Raw genomic sequence first — 19,050 nt, forward strand, 5'->3', positions numbered from 1 at the left:
TAATGATAAATTGATTAAATATATTAGAAGTGTTGGGGTCAAAATTGTTGATCAAAAATAGTACGCCTATGGTCCCACCTGTGGTGATGTGGGCATTTAATAACTGGAAGTTATTGTCATAACATTTATACCATGGATATTATTTGAAATTGAGGCTTGTAAGTCGTTGTAAATGGGCATTTGCATTGTAGTTCAGCACTGTTTTCTGTATGCGTTCCGGGACCTGTGTCCGTCTCGTCATCCCTGTGCTGTCATACGGCACCTTATGGTTTACAAATGATGCACTGGTTGTAGGCTATACTTGGTCATATTGCTGTTGGTTATGTTTAACGTGATGATTACATGCTGTGCGAATAGAGTATAGGATAATAAAAAAATATACGTACTGTAGGCTAATATTTGTGTCCGCCCATTCATTTCATATGGCCCCCTTAGGACTGAGGTCTGGCGACGGGTCTGTCTGAACACACCGTGTTTACTGTGTTCACTCTAGAGACTTGACAATGCTTGTTGTTCATGGGTGACAAGAATATGAGATGAGGAGCAACGATGTTGTGAGTCACTTTAACTTTGCTCGTCTTCATGCAGTCTGAGGATTTAGCTGTAGTCAATCTACGTTCTTGTAACTTAGAATAAGCTGAACACCGGAGTCAACGTGGGCTGCCTTCTTACTTTGTTGATATTAGAAGGTGTTATATTACATTTTTTTCCTGAAACATATCATACGCACAGTACATTCATGGCAGATAACAGTTCCGTCACAGGTGGTGGCACTTTGCGGCATTTCGGTAAACGCTTTTACGTCGTGCAGTTGCTGGTTTCGATTTTTCTGTGTGTCAACGTGATGCTCATTATGACCCTTTTCTCAAAGGTCCACTTCTACACAACCATGCGATACATCTTATTCACTGTGACTCTATTGTCTGATACCTTGATTTTATTCATCACTGACGTTCTGTATATCTTGGCTTCTCACGCAATGACGATGCCTATCGCTCTGTGTGTTCCCGTCTATATTGTTTTGGTTGTGTACACTTTTGTCACACCTTTGACGCTCACGTCCATGACGCTGGAGTGCTATGTGGCCATATGCATGCCCCTGCGTCACGGAGAGCTGTGCACGTCACGCAGAGCTCTGCACTGCATCCTCATCATTCACGGCCTCAGCTTTGTACCGTTGACTCTCATCCTCTCCATCTTCTTTGCATCAGCTCCCACAAGCTTGTACTCCGAGCAGAGGATATGCTCCATGGACATATTTGTGTATCTCCGATGGCAGGACAACGCTAAAATGGCTGTGTATCAGTTGTACTTTTTCGTCATGTCTGCCACCATCATCTTCTCCTACATTAAGATCATGAAAGCGGCCAAAAAAGCTGTGTCAGGAGAGAATAACAAGTCGTCGAGGAGAGCGCTCGGGAGAGTGACTCTTCACGGCTTTCACCTCCTTTTCGGTCTCATCCAGCTGTGGTGTCCGTTCATGGAGACTGCTGCGCTTCAGACTGATTTCAAGCTTTTTTTAAATGTCAGGTATTGCAATTACATAGTGTTTAATCTCACTCCAAGATGCCTGAGTCCGCTTCTGTACGGCCTCAGGGATGAAAAGGTTTTTCTTGCCCTGAAACGAAATGTACCTTTTCAGTTCCACTTTCGACAAAACAGAGTGAGGATCACAAGAATTTGAAAATGTGTTCCATATTAGAAATATATATATATATATATATATATATATATATATATATATATATATATATATATATATATATATATATATACTGTATATATATATATACATGTATAAAATAACATATTATAAAATGTCAAAAAATGTTTCCCCATCTTAACAACAAACCTAAATTGCCTACTTTGAATGAATTGATTTGTTATGGAAATAGTTATAGACAATTATTTTATCCATTAACAGTTTTGTAGTATAACATGCATCCAAACAGGTGAAAAGGTGTCAAATTAATGCTGACAAGATTTCCTTAAAACGATGTGTCTAGTTTCAAATTATTTATTTCTAAACCCTTTGTCATGTACTTATTTCTTTCTTAAACTCTAATGTGCTGCTTTACGAAATCATGACGAACTTGATAAAAATCTGATGATAACATTGATTTAATGACCGTAAAACTGACACACATGAATTTGAATGTATATATATATATATATATACATATATATATATATATATATATATATATATATATATATATATATATATAGTATATATATATATATATATGTATTAAGATTCTCTCTCTCTTTCATCCTGTGTGAACAGGGCCTAAGAGGGACGGGGTGCTGGGAAAGGTCAACCACAACCAAATATTATAATATTTATGTTTTTCATGTATTCAGATTTAGCCTGGACCAAAGGTGGGAAATTATCGTCTCTACGGGGCCACATGACAAACAGAAAATATTGTTTCTAAGGCTGAACTAAATTCTGCTTAATATTAACTTGGTCTCGTTTTAAAAAGCAGTCATTTTGGTGTATGTAGGGCAGCATATAAACACACAATATACAAAACTAACGGCAAGGCAGAGTTTACACAATTATTACTAACTAACTAACTATAAAAGATATGCAACAACTGCACTTTATAATGAATAATACTATTATACTACTATTGTGTGACAGCCGGGAGAAATGGCTTTGAGGTTTTGCTCTTCTGTGGCGGAAACAGAAGTTGTCCTGCATTAAAACAACAGATGAGCCAGTTTGTTCATTGTTTGTCTCGTCTTCTCCTTCGCTGGTAGGATGTCATGTCCATTTTTTCACTCTCTGATCTGTGAACATGGTGATGAATTCAAGGACACGATAGAAAGCAGCAGCGACGCGACAAGCAGGGCCTCAACTCCCAATTCTGTCCCGCTGCAATCTGCTGTGTCACCACGAGATGTCACTCATTTTTACATGCAGTGCAAAACAAGTCACTAAAAGTCAAAGTCGAGGGCCTCATTTGGTCCACAGGCCTCATTTTAAAACCGGTCCTCACTCAAACTTGTTGTTGAGCGCAGTTGTCAAGCTATAAACGGTTCCTTAATGGTGGCGTGTGTGTTCAACACCTGAGCTGTGGACAGCCAATGAGGGATCATGACAACACTGCATTGTTTGCTGTTATATTTAGATGGTTCTGCTCTGTGAAGTCCTCATCAGCTCAGTAGGAGACTCAGCTGCACAGAACTGCAGCATCACTGGTCAAACCTGCTCCACACTGGACCACATAGAGCCAAATAACCATCCACTCTCACACTCACAGTTACGGCCAATTTAGAGTGTCCACTTTGACTAATCCCCAAATCTGCACGTTTTTGGACTGTGGGAGGAAACTGGAGAACCTGGATCTGAACTTTTATTTCAAAGTACAAATGTTACAGACCCTTTTATTAACATGAATTCTAACAACTCCGTGTTTGGTGAGGATTCAGCGGCGCAGCGGCACAGTAAGTTTATTATCGTGCAGGTGCTGGTGGTGATTTTCCTCTCCGTGAACTTGTTGCTGATCGCGACCTTCTTTAAAAACCAGTGTTTCTACACGAGCGCTCGCTACATCCTCTTTGCTGTGACGTTACTGTCGGACAGTTTCCTGTTCTTATTGACTGACCTCCTCCTCGTCCTCAACATTTTTCAAATCGCCGTACAGGTTTCGTTGTGCAGCGTCATCTGCATCGGTGTGCTCTTGTACATCATCGTCACACCGGTGACTCTCACAGTGATGACGCTGGAGCGCTACGTGGCCATTTGTATGCCCCTGCGTCACGCGGAGCTGTGCTCCACGCGCAGCACTGTGCACGTCATCCTCATCATTCACGGCCTCAGCTCTGTGCCCTATGCTGTCGTCCTTTTCACCTTCTTTGCTTCGGCGTCTCTTGACTTTTACCATCAGTACAGGATGTGCTATGTGGAGATTTTAATTGTGTATAAATGGCAGGATCACGTCAAGTCAGCTGTGTTTCAGTTCTACTTTCTCATCATGTGTCTCATCATCATGCTGTGCTACGTTAAAATAATGAAAGTGGCCAGAACTGCGTCAGGAGATGATAAAATAGCATCGAGGAAAAGACTCAGGACGGTGACTCTTCATGGTTTCCAGCTGCTGCTCTGTCTCATCCAGTTTTGGTATCCTTTAATAACGTCCAGTCTGATTTATACTAACTACGCGACCTTTCAACATGTACGTTTTTTCAGCTACATCGTGTTTAATCTTGCACCGCGGTGTCTTAGTCCTCTCATTTATGGCCTCAGGGATGACATGTTTTTCACTGCAATGAAAAAAAGCCTCTCCCGTGTCTCGTGTGTGAGAAATAAGTGAAAGAAAGATGAATAAAAACGGACAAAAAAACTCCAACATTTCATGTCTTAAATAAAAAAATGTATATGTATGTGTTGTTGGTTTAACCCCTGAACCCATGACTGCTTCCCCTTTGTCTTGAATGTTGAATATTAATGATGGATAATGAAGAAAAAGAGAGTACGTGGTTATAGCCAGGCTTGTAAACTCGGTCCACTCATAGGTTTCCATGCAATAGCTATGATGTGTTTTGCTTGTAATAAGCAGAAGATTATCAGCAATAATTCCCCAAACTACAACATTTAGGACATAATTTTACTCTCACACCTGTGCTGTAAGAAAACCTCTGTCCAGAAAGTCTGGACCAAAAATGCTCATTTTCATAATTAAAACAAAACTCAAACCTGAGGATTAATGAAGTACAGTATCACGATATAAAACAGTATTTTCCCCCCAAAAAATAACCTATACACTAAATGTTAAATTCACAAAACATATAAAAAAAAAGAAGAAATTGACATTATTTATTAAGTTTCTGGGAACAGAAATGTGTCATTTATGACAATTGGCTGGATGAATAAAAATGAACGGGTCAACCTCTGATTTCATTTTTTATTTAATTGTATTATTCGTTAAGTTTGTCCACTTGTTTGGTGAAATGTGCTTTTGTTGTTGTCGCTCTGTGCTGTTTGTTGGAGTCTATACAGTATAACGAAGAGGCCTTTACACTCCCATTTCCCCTGTGACAGCACAGTTTATCCAAGGTCCAATGTGTTCAATAAGAATAAAAAATGCTGCTTAAAATCCAGGAAATCAATGAAATATTCATTTATTATTTACTTCTTTGTGAACAAGAGACAGTTGACAAAATTCTTATGAAAAGATTATCTGTGTTACAACACAAATAAACACTACGATCACGTTCCAAAAGCTACAAAAACCATCTACGTTCACAATTCAAATAAATACTCTTAAATACTGATTCATACAATAGTGATAAATTAGTTGTAACTTTTCATTTTTTTTGTCCTTAGAACATTAAAATTATACAAACACATACAATTTTACTGACTCCATACATACAAAGACAGAAGGGACACCGGAAGTAGAACATGACACAACATGAAATAACAAGTGACATGTTCCCTTTTTTCTCTCTTCCATACACTATAAATATTTCTGTTAGTCTTCTCGTAGATAAGCCTCCACCTCCGGCTCCTCGAACGAAGCGTATTCGGCCATCCTCTGGATCTCCTCTACTTTAGTCTCGGCGAGCTTCTTATCTACGTCCGCCGCGGTTCTCTGCGCCTCCTCCACCTGCGACTGTGCCACCTGAATGTTTGTCCTCACTGTGATGGACGCTTGCTCCGCTCCTGCAAACACAAACACACGGAATGTCAGGAATGTCCCCGTATTGTTGAAACGAAATGAAAAGGTACCGTTGTCCACTAAAGGTGGGAATCGCGTACGCTATTGCACGTTATACGTGTTATTGAAGCAGTGGAACACATATAACACATGTTACACCTTTATATGTGTTATTTTTCAAGGTTTATCTATATGAATTGATCACACACCGTATTACGTAGTACATAATGACACAGTGACGCACATGTAGAGTGTGTTTTATGTTATACGAGTTATTAGTGAAGGTGAATTATACGTAATAATTTAGGTGCATAAGGTATTATGTTTAAAACAGAATACTAAATTAGTTGGGCACATAGGGTTTAACTGGTAATTTGTTATACGTGTTTTTGGTAAAGGTGAATTATACGTAGTGGTACAGTGGCGTATAAGTTGGGCACACTCTGTGTTACGTTTGATATCTTTTACACGTGTTATTGAATAAGGTTTCTTTAAACATAATGAGTTTGGCCCATACGGGATAACGTTTTATACGTTAGACGTGTTATTGATTCAGATTTATAAAACATGAATGTGTTATACGTGTTTTTGGTGAAGGTGAATTATACGTAATACAGTATTATGTTTAAAATAGAATAAGTGTTATTGGTTTGGCGCATGTAATATGTTATACGTGTTTTTGGTAAAGGTGAATTATACGTAATGGTGCAGTGACGTATTCATTTGGCCCCTTCAGTATTATGCATTTATACGTGTTATTGGTTCAGGTTTATAAAATACAATGACTCAGTGACACATACCTCGGCCGTAAAACTGAATTATACGTAATTGGTACAGTGGCGTATAAGTTTAGCGCACTCTGTTTTAGGCGATATCTTTTACACCTGTCATTGAATAAGGTTTCTTTAAACATAATGAGTTTGGCCCATACGGGATAACGTTTTATACGTTAGTAGTGTTATTGATTCAGGTTTATTAAACATGAGAGCGTAGTGTTGCACACCTTGGGTGTAATGTGTTATACGTGTTTTTGGTGAAGGTGAATTATACGTAATACAGTATTATGTTTAAAATAGAATAAGTGTTATTGGTTGGGCGCATGTAATATGTTATACGTGTTTTTGGTGAGGGTGAATTATACGTAATGGTACAGGGATGCATAAGTTGGGCGCACTCTGTTTTCACGATATCTCTTACACGTGTAATTGGATAAAGTTTTTTATAACATAATGTAAGTTTTACTGCGTTATTAGTTCAGGTTTATTAAACATACATTGGGCACATATGGTTTAACGACCAATATGTATTATATATTATAATATCATATTATACGTAATAAGTTTGGTCCCTACGGTATTATGTATTATGTGTTTATATGTGTTATTGGTTCAGAGTTGTAAAATACAATGACTCAGTGATGCATACCTTCAGCGTATACGTGATACGTGTTTTCGGGTAAAGGTGAATTATACAAAATTGGTGCAGTGATGTATAAGTTGGGCGCACTCTGTTTTACACGATATCTGTTACACGTTTTTTTTTTTTAACGTAGTGACGCATAAGTTTAGCCCATATGGTATTATTTATTATGCGTTGTACATGTTATTAGTTAAGGCTTATAAAATATAATGACTCAGTGACGCATACGTTGGGCACATTATACATTTTCGGCAAGTTGGGTGCCTATGGTATTTCGTGTTATATGGTATATTGGTTGAGGTAAATTCTACGGTGAATTATATGTAATGATGCAGCATAAGTTGGGTGCATTTTGTGTTTTATGTCATACATGCTATTGATTAAGGTTTATTAAATAAATAACTTAGTGATGAATATGTCGGGCACGCACATGCATGTTATATGCATTACTGGGGTAATTGTTTGAGGTTTATTCAACATAAAGTGTCAATCATCCAAGAATCTAGTTAAACTATAGTTTCTGCTCAACATGATGTGAAGCCTCAGCTGTTCTCACCTGAAGTGTACGCCGCCTCTGCCGCCATTTTACACAAGTTGACAGCATTAATCCAGGACGACTCAAATCGCTTGCATTCGTCCAGTCGGTCACTGATCTGTTGGGTCAAAGAGAGAAGAAAATCTGTTTTCTCAACTCTTTTTCAGATAATGAAATTCAAGGAAACAATTAGGGCTGCAATGATTAATCAATTGTTAATCGATGACTAAATCAATCGTCAACAAATGGGAATATTTTCTGGTTTCTTTGACAAAAAAAAAAATCATTAAAACTGAAAAGACATTTGAGAACATCATGATTTCCAGGTTTGGTAAACACTGATGTATGAATGCGAATATTTTCTAATCTCAGAATGTGAATATTTTCTAATTTTGGAATGTTAACATTTTCAAACTCTGAATGTGAACATTTTCAATATCTGAATGTGAATATTTTATAATCTCTGAATGCGAACGTTTTCTAATCTCGGAATGTGAATATTTTCCAATCTCTGAATGCCAACATTTTCTAATCTTGGAATGCCAATGTTTTCTAATCTCAGAATGTGAATATTTTCTAATCTCTGAATGCCAACATTTTCTAATCTTGGAATGCCAACGTTTTCTAATCTTGAAATGCCAACGTTTTCTAATCTCAGAATGTGAATGTGAACATTTTCTAATCTTAGAATGCCAACGTTTTCTAATCTCCGAATGGGAATGGGAACATTTTCTAATCTCTGAATGTGAATATTTTCCAATCTCTGAATGCCAACGTTTTCTAATCTTAGAATGTGAATATTTTCTAATCTCTAAATGTGAATATTTTCTAATCTCTAAATGCCAACCTTTTCTAATCTCGTAATATGAACATTTTCTAATCACTGAATTATAATATTTTTTAATCTCTGAATGTGAATTTCCAGGTTTGGTAAACACTGATTTTATGGCCAAATATAATAATCGACAGATTACCCGATTCTAAAAACAATTGTTAGTTGTAGCCCTAGAAACGATTGTTGAACGCTTTTAGACGCTTTTAATCTGGGTCAAACTAACCTCAGCGCGCAGTCCGTTGATGGCCTGCTGCAGCGAGATCGTCTCTGCAGCTGTCAGTTTTCCCAGTGAGGTCAGATACCGTCTTTGGAGCGCGATACGTGTGTGAACGGCCTGTGAGCAGAAAGGGAAAACAGTCATGAATGACACAGAACAACTTTTAAAAAAAAATACGTTTTTCCACGCGAGTTGATGTTTCCCATAGAGGGAAAACCTACCTTTGAATAGTCTGTAAGAGCGTCGATGAGAGCCAGGCTGTTCTGAGACAGGAAAGTGCAGGTGCTGTCTGTGACCACAGACGCTGCTCTTCTGATCAGAGAGTCGTGAGAGAGGTTTTCCCCCTGCTGCAAATCAAAAGAAACTCAGCGTTTACCAAATCTGATGCAGTTGTCGCACAATAGAGAGTCATGTTTTTAGTGTTTAGATCGATATATTATCGCCACCTGAAATGACAGTTGTTGAGTCAATGGTATGATTGGTTTGATATCGCGTTTTTTAGTCGTGAGAGATAAAGTAGCAACAGTTGTGCAGAAGCCACAAAAATAGAGCGTTTTCCTTTTGTTTTTGTTCATTATAACGAGCAAGGTGAACTTTGAACTGTGACGTATTTCACAGATTCAATTCGATTTAAATTTTTAGTATTTTTTGCTCAGGTGTGTTTATATAGTTGGAAGAAAATGAAAATTGTGCTGAAAATACGGACATAAGAGACTGTGTATTAATATGTTTAATTAATATGTAGGTTTAAACATAGCAATGGAAAAAAAACTTCATCTATAAAGAAAGTTTTAAATTCATATTAATTTCACTGCTTCTGTTCCACTTTAGTATGTCGAGTCATACTTGTTTCCGGTATCTTTGTTTTCTAACAAATTTGAAAATTTAAATCTGTGGACTAATGAGACTTTTGAACATGTCATCATTTCGAGGGTTTTGGTCAACATTTTTCGACATTTTCTGACATTTAATGGACCAAGAAACTCAAACAAGGATCGACACGTTAAATGACTTCGATTTATAACGACAGTAAGATTATGTCTGATTTCCTGGTCGATTGTAGACCCTTTAACGTTCATACAGCAGTTCATTTTGGAAGGTTTTGAATTAAAATTAAATCTCTTCGTCCAGGATAAACAAACGATCTTTGGCAGTTTCCTACAATTGAACAACTGTTATTTAAAGAATAAAGCATATTATTACTTATATGAATTTACTCTTTGTTCCCAGACATTTGAAACGTTGCTAGTTTATCCAGAAACTTAGATAGATGTATCTATTTCTTTCATTTCAATATTTTTATTTCTAAAGTTTAGTATTTTTGACGTATTTCATGTTAAGCTTGTACATAACTTTTTGCACAGCGGCTGCAATTGGAGAGATGGAGCAATACATGTGTCTTTAGTATATTGTCATAAACAATCTTAAACTTTATCAATATCGGCCATAGAAAAACCATTATCGACCTAATCAAGAAATTAATCCTGAACACAGTGATACACGACGTCTCACCTGTGTTAAAGGGACAGCACAAAGCCCGTGGGCGACACTGAAGGATGCGACGTTCATTCGGGCAGAGTTGGTCCACTCCTCTGACGTCTGGACTCCAGACTTCCTGCTGCTGAATGGCACACCGTCACAGCTGCTGCAGACAGAGACAGAAGGACACAATTAAAGTGTCGTGTCGCGGTAGACTCACGCTGCCAGGATGTGGTTTTCCCAGCCGTGCAGTGCGACTCTGCTTAACTCTGTGCCGTGCTTCCACTAACCTTTGCTCCCGGACGCAGGCCGCCCCGCGCCTCAGCACCGTCTTGCTGCTCTGCAGCAGAGAGACATCGCGGTGTCGCAGGAATCCTCCGGCAGCGTGGCGGGCGCACACTGAACACTGACGCACGACTTGCATTTTTTTTGGGTGTAAATGGAGTTTCTGGCTGCAAAATCTTCCACTTCGCACAACTTTAACAATTTACTCGGCTGTCAAATCCCGTTGTACAAATCAAGAGAAGTTATTTCTTTTTTTTTTTCCTCTGCTTGTTCCTGAGAATATTTCAGTCAAACTGCTCGACTGCTTCCCTGCCTCTGCTGCGGCTGCTATTTGTACGGCTCTGGCGCCTCCTCGTTGCGTAAGAGTTATTGATCTGTTGACTGTGCCTGCACATATACGTATTTGGTGTTTTATCTGCAGGGAGCTCACAGAGCCACAGATTACGTGCAGAATGCAATCAACACTATCTCGCTCTGTCTGTGCAGTGTGTATGTGCACTAGAGAGAAAACCAGGTGGAGGTCAGGTCAAAAAAACACCAACGGAGCACTTAAAGGTGATGTACATTACTGTTACGGCCACGTTTTCGTCCATGTGGGTTAATCTGTCAATTGAACTTCCTGTCTACACGTTTTGCCACCGATGATATTCCTCCAAGGGACTCGTCTCTGGGCCTTCTTTCTTTCTTAGGTCGTGCCAGTTGTTTATACTCCTCATCTCCTCTCCAGCTGTTTTTAGGCCTTCCTCTCTTTCGTCTGCCCTGTGGATTCCAGGTTAAATTCGTAAGTGTGTGCCCTATCCAGGACCATTTCCTCTTGAGGATCTCTGGCTTCCAGCTGGGTTTTAACCTGCTCTGTCCCATAGCTCTAGGTTGCTGATCTTACGGATTTTAAAAACTCTTCTCAGACAGGTGTTTATGAAGGTTTGTATCCCGTGTTGTGTTGCTTGTGTTGTTCTCCATGTCTCAGATCCGTAGTGCAGGACTGATTTGACGTTAGAGTTGAAGATCCGAAGCTTGGTGGCTGTGCGTATCGTCGCTCTGGAGGCCTTGCGGCTCTTTAGCGCGATGAAGGCTGCTCTTGCTTTCCCTATCCTGGCTTTTACATCCCTATCAGAGCCCCCCTGACGGTCTACCACACCTCCCAACTACACAGTGTTAATCTTCATGAGTTTGTTCCTATTCAATTTTGGTAAGACACGACCCACTGATGAGGTACAACAACAAACTATCAGATCATCACGGGCAATTACGTATCACAGATTTTGGCAGCATCTTACACGGTTCCATCACATTAGACAAGTTCAGACGCCAAGGTTCCCATGGGTCCTTGGAAATCCTTGACAGTTACAAGACATGGGGTCATTGAAAGTGCTTGAATTTTGCACAAGAAAGAAGTGAAGTTGATATTTAGGTAAAATGTCTCCACCTACTGTTTCATGCCCTGCATTGCTTGATGTACGTAGACGACTAGGCCTACGCAGGACAGATGTGGACTCATGAGCGAGTGACGTTTAAAACAAGAGAGGGGAAGCGACAACGTGATGTTTGGGAAATTAAAATTCTCTGTCTCAACAAAGGCAAATGACAAAGACTGACTTTGACCTCAAAGATCGAGCTCTTAGAAGTTGTCTCCTCCCATCTTAAGCTGTGTGAATTTGAAGGGAATTGGTCCTGGAAGGTCCTTGAATTTGTTGTCAACCATGGATGTGAGAACCCTGCTTCATTCTTCATCACAATGGGGCATTTTTGGAGTTAGAAATGCAGATGTATGATTTGGCCCTGGTTTCTCTTCAGCAATTAAGGACGTGTGACTCATACGCGATGTTCCATCCAGGTTCCTAGTGTCTTTAAGTGTTTGTTTCTCCTCACACATGAACAGTTCAAAAGTACAACCCTGATTCTTAAACCTGGAGTGGAACCCTAGAATGGGAGGTGTTGCATCAGGGGTAAAATCTCTGCCAAGTCAAATATGCGGACAGTTGACACTTGCTAGAGAGAAAAAAAGGTTTTAATGAATCAGTTTAAAGAAAATAATATTTTTAACACACACACACATAGCAGTGCTTATTAAGGGTTTGGGCAATTTCTTTGTGTGTGTGTTTTTTTTTATCAGTATTGCTCCATTTATGAAACCCATGTGCTGTTTCTTTTCCTTTATTTCCCTGTGAATAAATCATTCTGATTTGACTCTTCTCCAGGCCGTACTGCACATAAAAACCTGGCAATAGCGTTGACTGAGTTTGACGACCTGTTTGCTGAAGTGACGTCAGCTGAGGTTACAGGAGCACAAAGTTTGTTTTGGCACGACCCCCCCGTCCCCCCTCCCCCCCGCACTGCCGTGTCCTGACGCAGGGACTTGCGTCAAGCACTGACGAGCCCCCGCGAGCCGCCGCTCTCTGCAGAGCCGACTTGTTTGCCAAACAACTGAAAACTTCAGGTTGCACAATTAGACTCGGGAGCTTTGTGTTAATAATCAGCCAGTCTGTTAATTACTAAACCGGGGAATACAGGACATGTTGTCTAATTGTGCTCTGGAGATAATCAGTGCAGACTGCAGCAAACTGCAAACTTTCTTTCACCATCATTATCTTCTTGAAAAACAACAGTGATGTTACACCTTTGGTTTCTTGCATCAATAACTTTGTCTCACAGAGTGACGGCACAAACAGACTGCCGTCACTCAGACCTGCAGAAAAACAGGATTGATTTGGAAATGTGACTTTTGTTTGTTTGTCTATGTGTTTGTTTCTTCATGTTAGTTTAGTCGATTTATTTCCATCAGAGAAAAGTTGGGATGCTATGGAATTAGGTTTGTGTCAATATATTCAAACAATGCTTTTTAAGAAGCAAAAAAGAATCGTTTTAATCATTCAAAATCATCATATTTTATTGTTCGAAAATACACTTGTTCTATGCGCTCCCTCACTTGTTGTTTGCGCTCCCTCACTTGTTCTTTTGCTCCCTCACTTGTTCTTTGCGCTTCCTCACTTGTTCTCTGCTCTCCCTCACTTGTTCTCTGCTCCCTCACTTGTTCTCCCTCACTTGTTCTTTCTTCCTCACTTGTTCTCTGCTCCTCACTTGTTCTCTCGCTCCCCTTGTTCCCTCACTTGTTCTCTTGCTTCTCTCTGCACTCCCTCACTTGTTCTCCCTCACTTGTTCTTTCTCCTCACTTGTTCTTTGCTCTCCCTCACTTGTTCTTTGCACTCCCCTCCTTTTCTCCCTCACTTGTTCTCTGCACTCCCTCACTGGTTCTCCCTCTTGTTCTTTGCACTCCCTCACTTGTTCTTTGCACTCCCTCACTTGTTCTCCTCACTTGTTCTTTGCTCCCTCACTTGTTCTTTTCTCTCCTCACTTGTTCTTTGCTGCCTCACTTTTTCTCCTCGCTTCCTCTGCTCTCCCTCACTTGTTCTTTGCTCTCCCTCACTTGTTCTTTGCACTCCCTCACTTGTTCTTTGTGCTCTCCCTCACTTGTTCTTTTCTCTCCCTCACTTGTTCTTTGCTGCCTCACTTTTTCTCCCTCACTTGTTCTCTGCTCCTCACTTGTTCTTTGCTCTCCCTCACTTGTTCTTTGCACTCCCTCACTTGTTCTTTGTGCTCCCTCACTTGTTCTTTGCTCCCTCACTTGTTCTCTGCGCTCCCTCACTTGCTCTTTGCTCCTCACTCCTCACTTGTTCTTTGTGCTCCCTCACTTGTTTTCTCTCCCTCACTTGTTCTTTGTGCTCCCTCACTTGTTCTTCCCTCACTTGCTCCCTCACTTGCTCTTTGCTCCCTCCTTTTCTCCCTCTTGTTCTCTGCTCTCCCTCACTTGTTCTTTGCTCTCCCTCATTTGTTCTTTGCTCTCTGCTCTCCCTCACTTGTTCTTGCTCCTCACTTGTTCTTTGCCCTCACTTGTTCTCTGCTCCCTCACTTGTTCTCTGGCTCCCTCACTTGCTCACCTCACTTGTTCTTTGCTCCCTCACTTGTTCTTTGCACTCCCCTCACTTGTTCTCTCTCACTTGTTCTTTGCACTTCCTCACTTGTTCTCCCTCACTTGTTCTCTGCGCTCCCTCACTTGCTCTTGTTTTTTTTATACCAAGAACCACCTGAGAAAACATCGATCTCTCCCAGTGAGCACTCACCAAACTTCCTCAGTTCCACTCCGATCACATACACTGGTGTTATACAGTAGAACAGTGTTTCTGATTCTACTCAAAGTACCACCAGAGGAAGCTCGCATACCACTGCTAGTACACGTACCACAGTTTCAGAACCATGGGGGTAGACAGAGGATGGACACTCTACCATTAAACTAACTTTCATCTGGATCTGTTCCAGATTACATATATTACGTATAGCGGTTTTTACGCGTATATCTCAGCGACGTCTTTACACATCAGGGTGAATTTTGTCATGTTGATGTAAGATGGTAACAGCTGTAAGCAGGGAGAGTTCTATACAGAACCAGAAAGTTCTTCTGGACCCAGTGGATTCCAGGTGCCGTTATGTAAAACATAGGCTTCAGCCTTGGTGGAGGTTCTGTGCTCTCTGTGTGCTTTTGTCAAAAACACGTTTTTAAGACAGTTTTTAGAGGAAATGCAGAGCTTCAGAGAGGTCGTATTAGGGAGTGTTGACCTGGATCTTGGTAAGGCACCAGGGATAGAACCTGCAAATCCAGTGTAATGTCAGACACGCAAAGTGGCCGTTATGTAATGGACGTCTCCGAACGCTGCCAAAAACAACAACTTTCTCAACAGTTGAAAAAACTGCACACAGCGAGACAAGACTGGATCAAACCAGTCCAGAGTGTCCACACAGCACAATCCCCACAGAGCCAGCGGTCAATAGTGGCGAGCCATTTTGTCAGCAGAAAGTGAACTAAGAGCAGATAAAAAAATATTTAAAACCAACCTTTTTGTCTGTTTGCGCATTTTGTCAAAAATAACAGATTGTCTCCTTTATGTCATGACATGTAAAAACCTAACGTGGCTGCCTGGAAGAGCATCAAACTGTTATAATAACTAATTAAGGAATTAAGGAGCAACAGACACCAACCTGTCATAATTTAGGTTCTAAGTTGTTGTTTTTTCACTAATAATGCTAATAAATGGCATAATCAAGCTTTAATATTTGGTTTATGAAAGTGAATACATTCATTAATTACAGTGAATAAACTCAATATTCAACACAACTTGTTAGTGATTAACTAACTTATCTATGGGGGACCAAAAAATGTTAATATATTCAGTAAATGAATGAATTCAGACAAGAATAAATGATGACTTTTCAACATTTCTGCTTTCTGAAAGGCTTTCTGTAGTTTTACCATGTATACATACACTATTTTTCTTCTTTTTATTAAACCTTTTATTGCATTTTGAATAATTAAATAATCAAGGCTGGGCACAAAAGTCAAAAAGTTTATCACTATAAAAGAGCATTCTTTATGGATGATACAATCTATATAATTTGTCATTATTGCTATTAAAGATTATATTGTGTCATCTTTTATACCTTTCTATCAAACACGTTATAACCATGTATGACGCTGTGTTTTGCAAGTTTTTATTATCATTGTTGTTATTCAACATGTATAACAATGTATTCAACATCGTACGTATTGCGTAAAATGAAAGGCATCTCTCGAGGAACCCGGGCCACGTGTTGTTCATCGCAGATATATTTTACAACCGTGAAGCGTCTGAACTCCGCAAGCTGCAGATACTCACAGGTGAGTGTGTGTGTGTGTGTGTGAGCCGTTCATTTCACTGGGCCACAATTGACTGTTTCTGCAAACGATGAAGGACATTTGTGATGTTTGGTGATTTCTAACCATGTACATGAGCTTTTAATCAGATTATGTTACTGTGCTGATTTGAATTCCTTTAACGCTTTAAAAAGACTTTGGTTGTTTTAACCAAATCTTTAGCTTCAAAACAAAAGTCCTTTGTCCAAAATTGTCAAGGAAATCAAATAAAACGGGGTTCATTTGTGTTGAGTTTTACAATTTTAGACAAATGTTGCCGTTTAAATGAATTCCTCTTCCTTCTGGACAGAGATACGATCTCCTTTTTCCAACAAATGCTACCAATTTAGCCAAAATCTCAATTGCACTCTTTCTGTAAACTGAATTGGAATTGTTTTAAATGAAGTTTGGTTGTGTTGTGTGCTTAATATGTTGTGTTTTAATTCGGGCTGCAATGATGAATCGATTATCAGTCCATGACTAAATTGATTAGCAACGATTTTGTTCATCATGATTGATCACTTTGGGTGTTCGTCTTAATGATGAGAAGTGGTTTCAGCTTCTTATATGTGAATTTTTTTGGTGTCTTTGCTCCGTATTACGAAATCATTGAAAGGAATTCATTTTGTGACAATCGACTGGACATTTTACTCCATGATGGAAACTTCTCGTTCGTTTTTATTGCTTTTGTTCTGCCACCAAAGCTGTGAACTGAATTCATGTTTTCCTTTTTCCAGGTGCTCGAGCTTTAGTGTTCGTCGACAAAATGCAGAATCTGACCGACTTTCCCGCCAACGCCACGTCCAACAGAAACCTCTCAGTGATCGTTAAAGTGTGCGTGGTCATCCCGTTCTTCTGCGTCTTCCTGTGCTGCATCGCCGTCATGCTGCACATCTTCGCGTCCCACAGGCAGTTCCTGGACACGTCGCGCTACATCCTGTTTGCCTACATGCTGGTCAACGACGCGCTGCAGGTCACCACGTCCGTGCTGCTCTTCCTCCTCGTCATGGCCCGCGTGGAGTTCGCCCTCGTCTACTGCATTCCTCTGCTCTTCGTGTCCACCGCCACGTTCCAGAACACGCCTCTGATCCTGGCCACCATGTCGCTGGAGCGATACGTCGCCATCTTCTACCCGCTGCAACGCCCGGCCACGTGGCGCTCGGACCGGATCTGGATCATCATTCTGTCCCTGTGGTCCGTCAGCTGCGTCTTCCCCATCATCGACTTCAACATCGGGGAACGTGACCCCGCGGTGGACGTCCTCTCCACGCCTCTGCTCTGCAAGACCGCCGTCGTCAACCCGTCTCCCGTCCAGACGCTGTTCAAAGCTGCCGTGAGCGTGCTCTTCTTCGCGGTGGTCGCCGTCGTCATCCTCTTCACGTACGTGAGGATCCTGCTGGAGACCAGGAAGCTGAGGCAGGACACGGCGTCCGTGAGCAAAGCCATGTACACGGTGCTGCTGCACGGCTTCCAGCTGCTGCTGTGCATGTTGGCCTTCACTCACCCCATCACCGAGACTCTGACGGTGCTGAACGCCGACTGGCCGCCGGAGGACTTGGCCTTTTTCAACTACTTCTGCTTCGTCCTGATCCCGCGCTTTCTCAGCCCGCTCATCTACGGCTTCAGGGACCAGAGTCTCAGAGGACACATTCAAAAAAGCTTCTTCTGCTGCACAAAGGAGGTCAAACCTCTGTCCTAAGATTCACACGTTTTTCAAGACTCTGAAAGAGAGAGAAAAAAAACCCATTAGCTACAGACGAGAGATCGTAGCAGATAAAAGTGACCACGTGACGATGAGGCGCAAGAAAAATCGATCAAAAAAGCCAGATTTTTTTCAGCAAAGTCTAAATAAATCTGCATAAAATCAATTAGGACTGTTTTTGGTGTTGTCATTTCTCCTCATGTTCTCACCTGCCATCAAGAAAAGGTTCTTGTTGCACTTTTATTGCAATTTTTATAATTAAATATACAAAATAAATAAAATAATAATAACCTCAGGGGATCATTTGTGCAGTTTTACATTATTTCTTTCCCGCACACTGTCCCTTTATATTATATATGTATAATATGTATAAAATAAACCTCAGGTCCAGTTCAGTTCATTTCTGTCACTATCAAGTGAAATTTCAACGGTCGTCAATTATGAAACTGTTATTTCATCACTGTCATTCAGCGAACAGAGTTGAAAATGAAAACAGGTTCTGAATATTTCATAATGTGACCTCTGATAATCTCATAAACAAAAGCCAAGGCTCAGCTGACACAAGAAAACATCAGTAAATGAATCATTATCATATCAATTGCAGCTGTTTTCATGTGTTGTCAGTATCACCTGACATGAAGAAAACTCTACCTGCGAGTGTAAAACAACATGAAACCTCGGTTTTTAGAAGGTTCTGAAGGATTCACAGTTTTTTTTAAAAATACTTTTGTAGGAAAGTGGTTAAAAAGATAAAAGATTTATTATTTATTTACCCACAGTCTGAGGTTGTTGCTTTTTTTACACTGTCCCCTTCTTTCACCACCTGAATTTATAGTTCAGTTGCAGCACATACTTTACAATCACTGCCGTTATTGTTGGTGTTTTTATAAAGTGAAATATCATGAAAACTGAGAAACAGAGAGCTAGAAATTGTGGAACTAACTTCTCAGTGTGTCAAAATGTGCTCGTTATTATCTCAAACCAAGGACAAATGAATCAGTATGACACCAGTAGGAAACCGTTTTAGTGATTCATCTACACATTCATGACAAATGTCCATAGTCCTTCTTTTAAGTGAAAATAAAATCTAAATTTAAGGTGATGAAACAAATATTTTACCTTTATTTTGTGCAGTTGTCTTTGTCTCTCTGTTTTTCCTCCACTGTCCCTTTATTTCAGCAGCAGTA

The 19,050-nt window shown here is 40.2% G+C and overlaps 4 protein-coding genes across 4 annotated transcripts; 3 read left to right on the forward strand and 1 right to left on the reverse strand.

Annotated features, from left to right (window-relative positions):
* The first annotated feature begins 469 nt into the window (after positions 1-469).
* On the forward strand, positions 470-1,691 carry LOC122773872 (odorant receptor 131-2-like). The gene has a single exon (XM_044032845.1). It carries the CDS (start codon positions 740-742, stop codon positions 1,682-1,684), a length of 945 nt encoding a protein of 314 aa, XP_043888780.1. The 5' UTR covers positions 470-739; the 3' UTR covers positions 1,685-1,691.
* A 1,631-nt stretch (positions 1,692-3,322) lies between these two features.
* LOC122773760 (odorant receptor 131-2-like) lies at positions 3,323-4,838 on the forward strand. The gene has a single exon (XM_044032665.1). It carries the CDS (start codon positions 3,402-3,404, stop codon positions 4,320-4,322), a length of 921 nt encoding a protein of 306 aa, XP_043888600.1. The 5' UTR covers positions 3,323-3,401; the 3' UTR covers positions 4,323-4,838.
* A 276-nt stretch (positions 4,839-5,114) lies between these two features.
* Positions 5,115-10,731, reverse strand: LOC122773106 (diablo homolog, mitochondrial-like). The gene is made up of 6 exons (XM_044031502.1): positions 10,445-10,731; positions 10,188-10,320; positions 8,897-9,022; positions 8,682-8,792; positions 7,645-7,741; positions 5,115-5,674 (listed from the first exon to the last, which is right to left on the reverse strand). The coding sequence occupies exons 1-6, from the start codon at positions 10,576-10,578 to the stop codon at positions 5,484-5,486; spliced, it is 792 nt and encodes a 263-aa protein (XP_043887437.1). The 5' UTR covers positions 10,579-10,731; the 3' UTR covers positions 5,115-5,483.
* Positions 10,732-15,525: 4,794 nt separating this feature from the next.
* On the forward strand, positions 15,526-18,029 carry or95a1 (odorant receptor, family 95, subfamily A, member 1). Its single transcript, XM_044031368.1, has 2 exons — positions 15,526-16,146; positions 16,899-18,029. The coding sequence occupies exon 2, from the start codon at positions 16,928-16,930 to the stop codon at positions 17,858-17,860; it is 933 nt and encodes a 310-aa protein (XP_043887303.1). The 5' UTR covers positions 15,526-16,146; positions 16,899-16,927; the 3' UTR covers positions 17,861-18,029.
* The last annotated feature ends 1,021 nt before the right edge of the window (positions 18,030-19,050 follow it).

The sequence above is a fragment of the Solea senegalensis genome, linkage group LG8 (genome assembly GCF_019176455.1).
Source record: "Solea senegalensis isolate Sse05_10M linkage group LG8, IFAPA_SoseM_1, whole genome shotgun sequence".
In the NCBI taxonomy this organism is placed as follows: Eukaryota; Metazoa; Chordata; class Actinopteri; order Pleuronectiformes; family Soleidae; genus Solea; species Solea senegalensis.

Excerpts from the sequence above, each read along its gene's own strand:
- LOC122773872 (XM_044032845.1), top strand. The coding sequence starts at position 740 with ATGGCAGATAACAGTTCCGTCACAGGTGGTGGCACTTTGCGGCATTTC.
- LOC122773760 (XM_044032665.1), top strand. The coding sequence starts at position 3,402 with ATGAATTCTAACAACTCCGTGTTTGGTGAGGATTCAGCGGCGCAGCGG.
- LOC122773106 (XM_044031502.1), bottom strand. The coding sequence starts at position 10,578 with ATGCAAGTCGTGCGTCAGTGTTCAGTGTGCGCCCGCCACGCTGCCGGA. Across the intron at positions 9,023-10,187 it reads GTGCTGTCCCTTTAACACAG|CAGGGGGAAAACCTCTCTCA; the intron begins GTGAGACGTCGT and ends TTTGATTTGCAG. Across the intron at positions 7,742-8,681 it reads TCAACGGACTGCGCGCTGAG|ATCAGTGACCGACTGGACGA; the intron begins GTTAGTTTGACC and ends TTGACCCAACAG.
- or95a1 (XM_044031368.1), top strand. The coding sequence starts at position 16,928 with ATGCAGAATCTGACCGACTTTCCCGCCAACGCCACGTCCAACAGAAAC.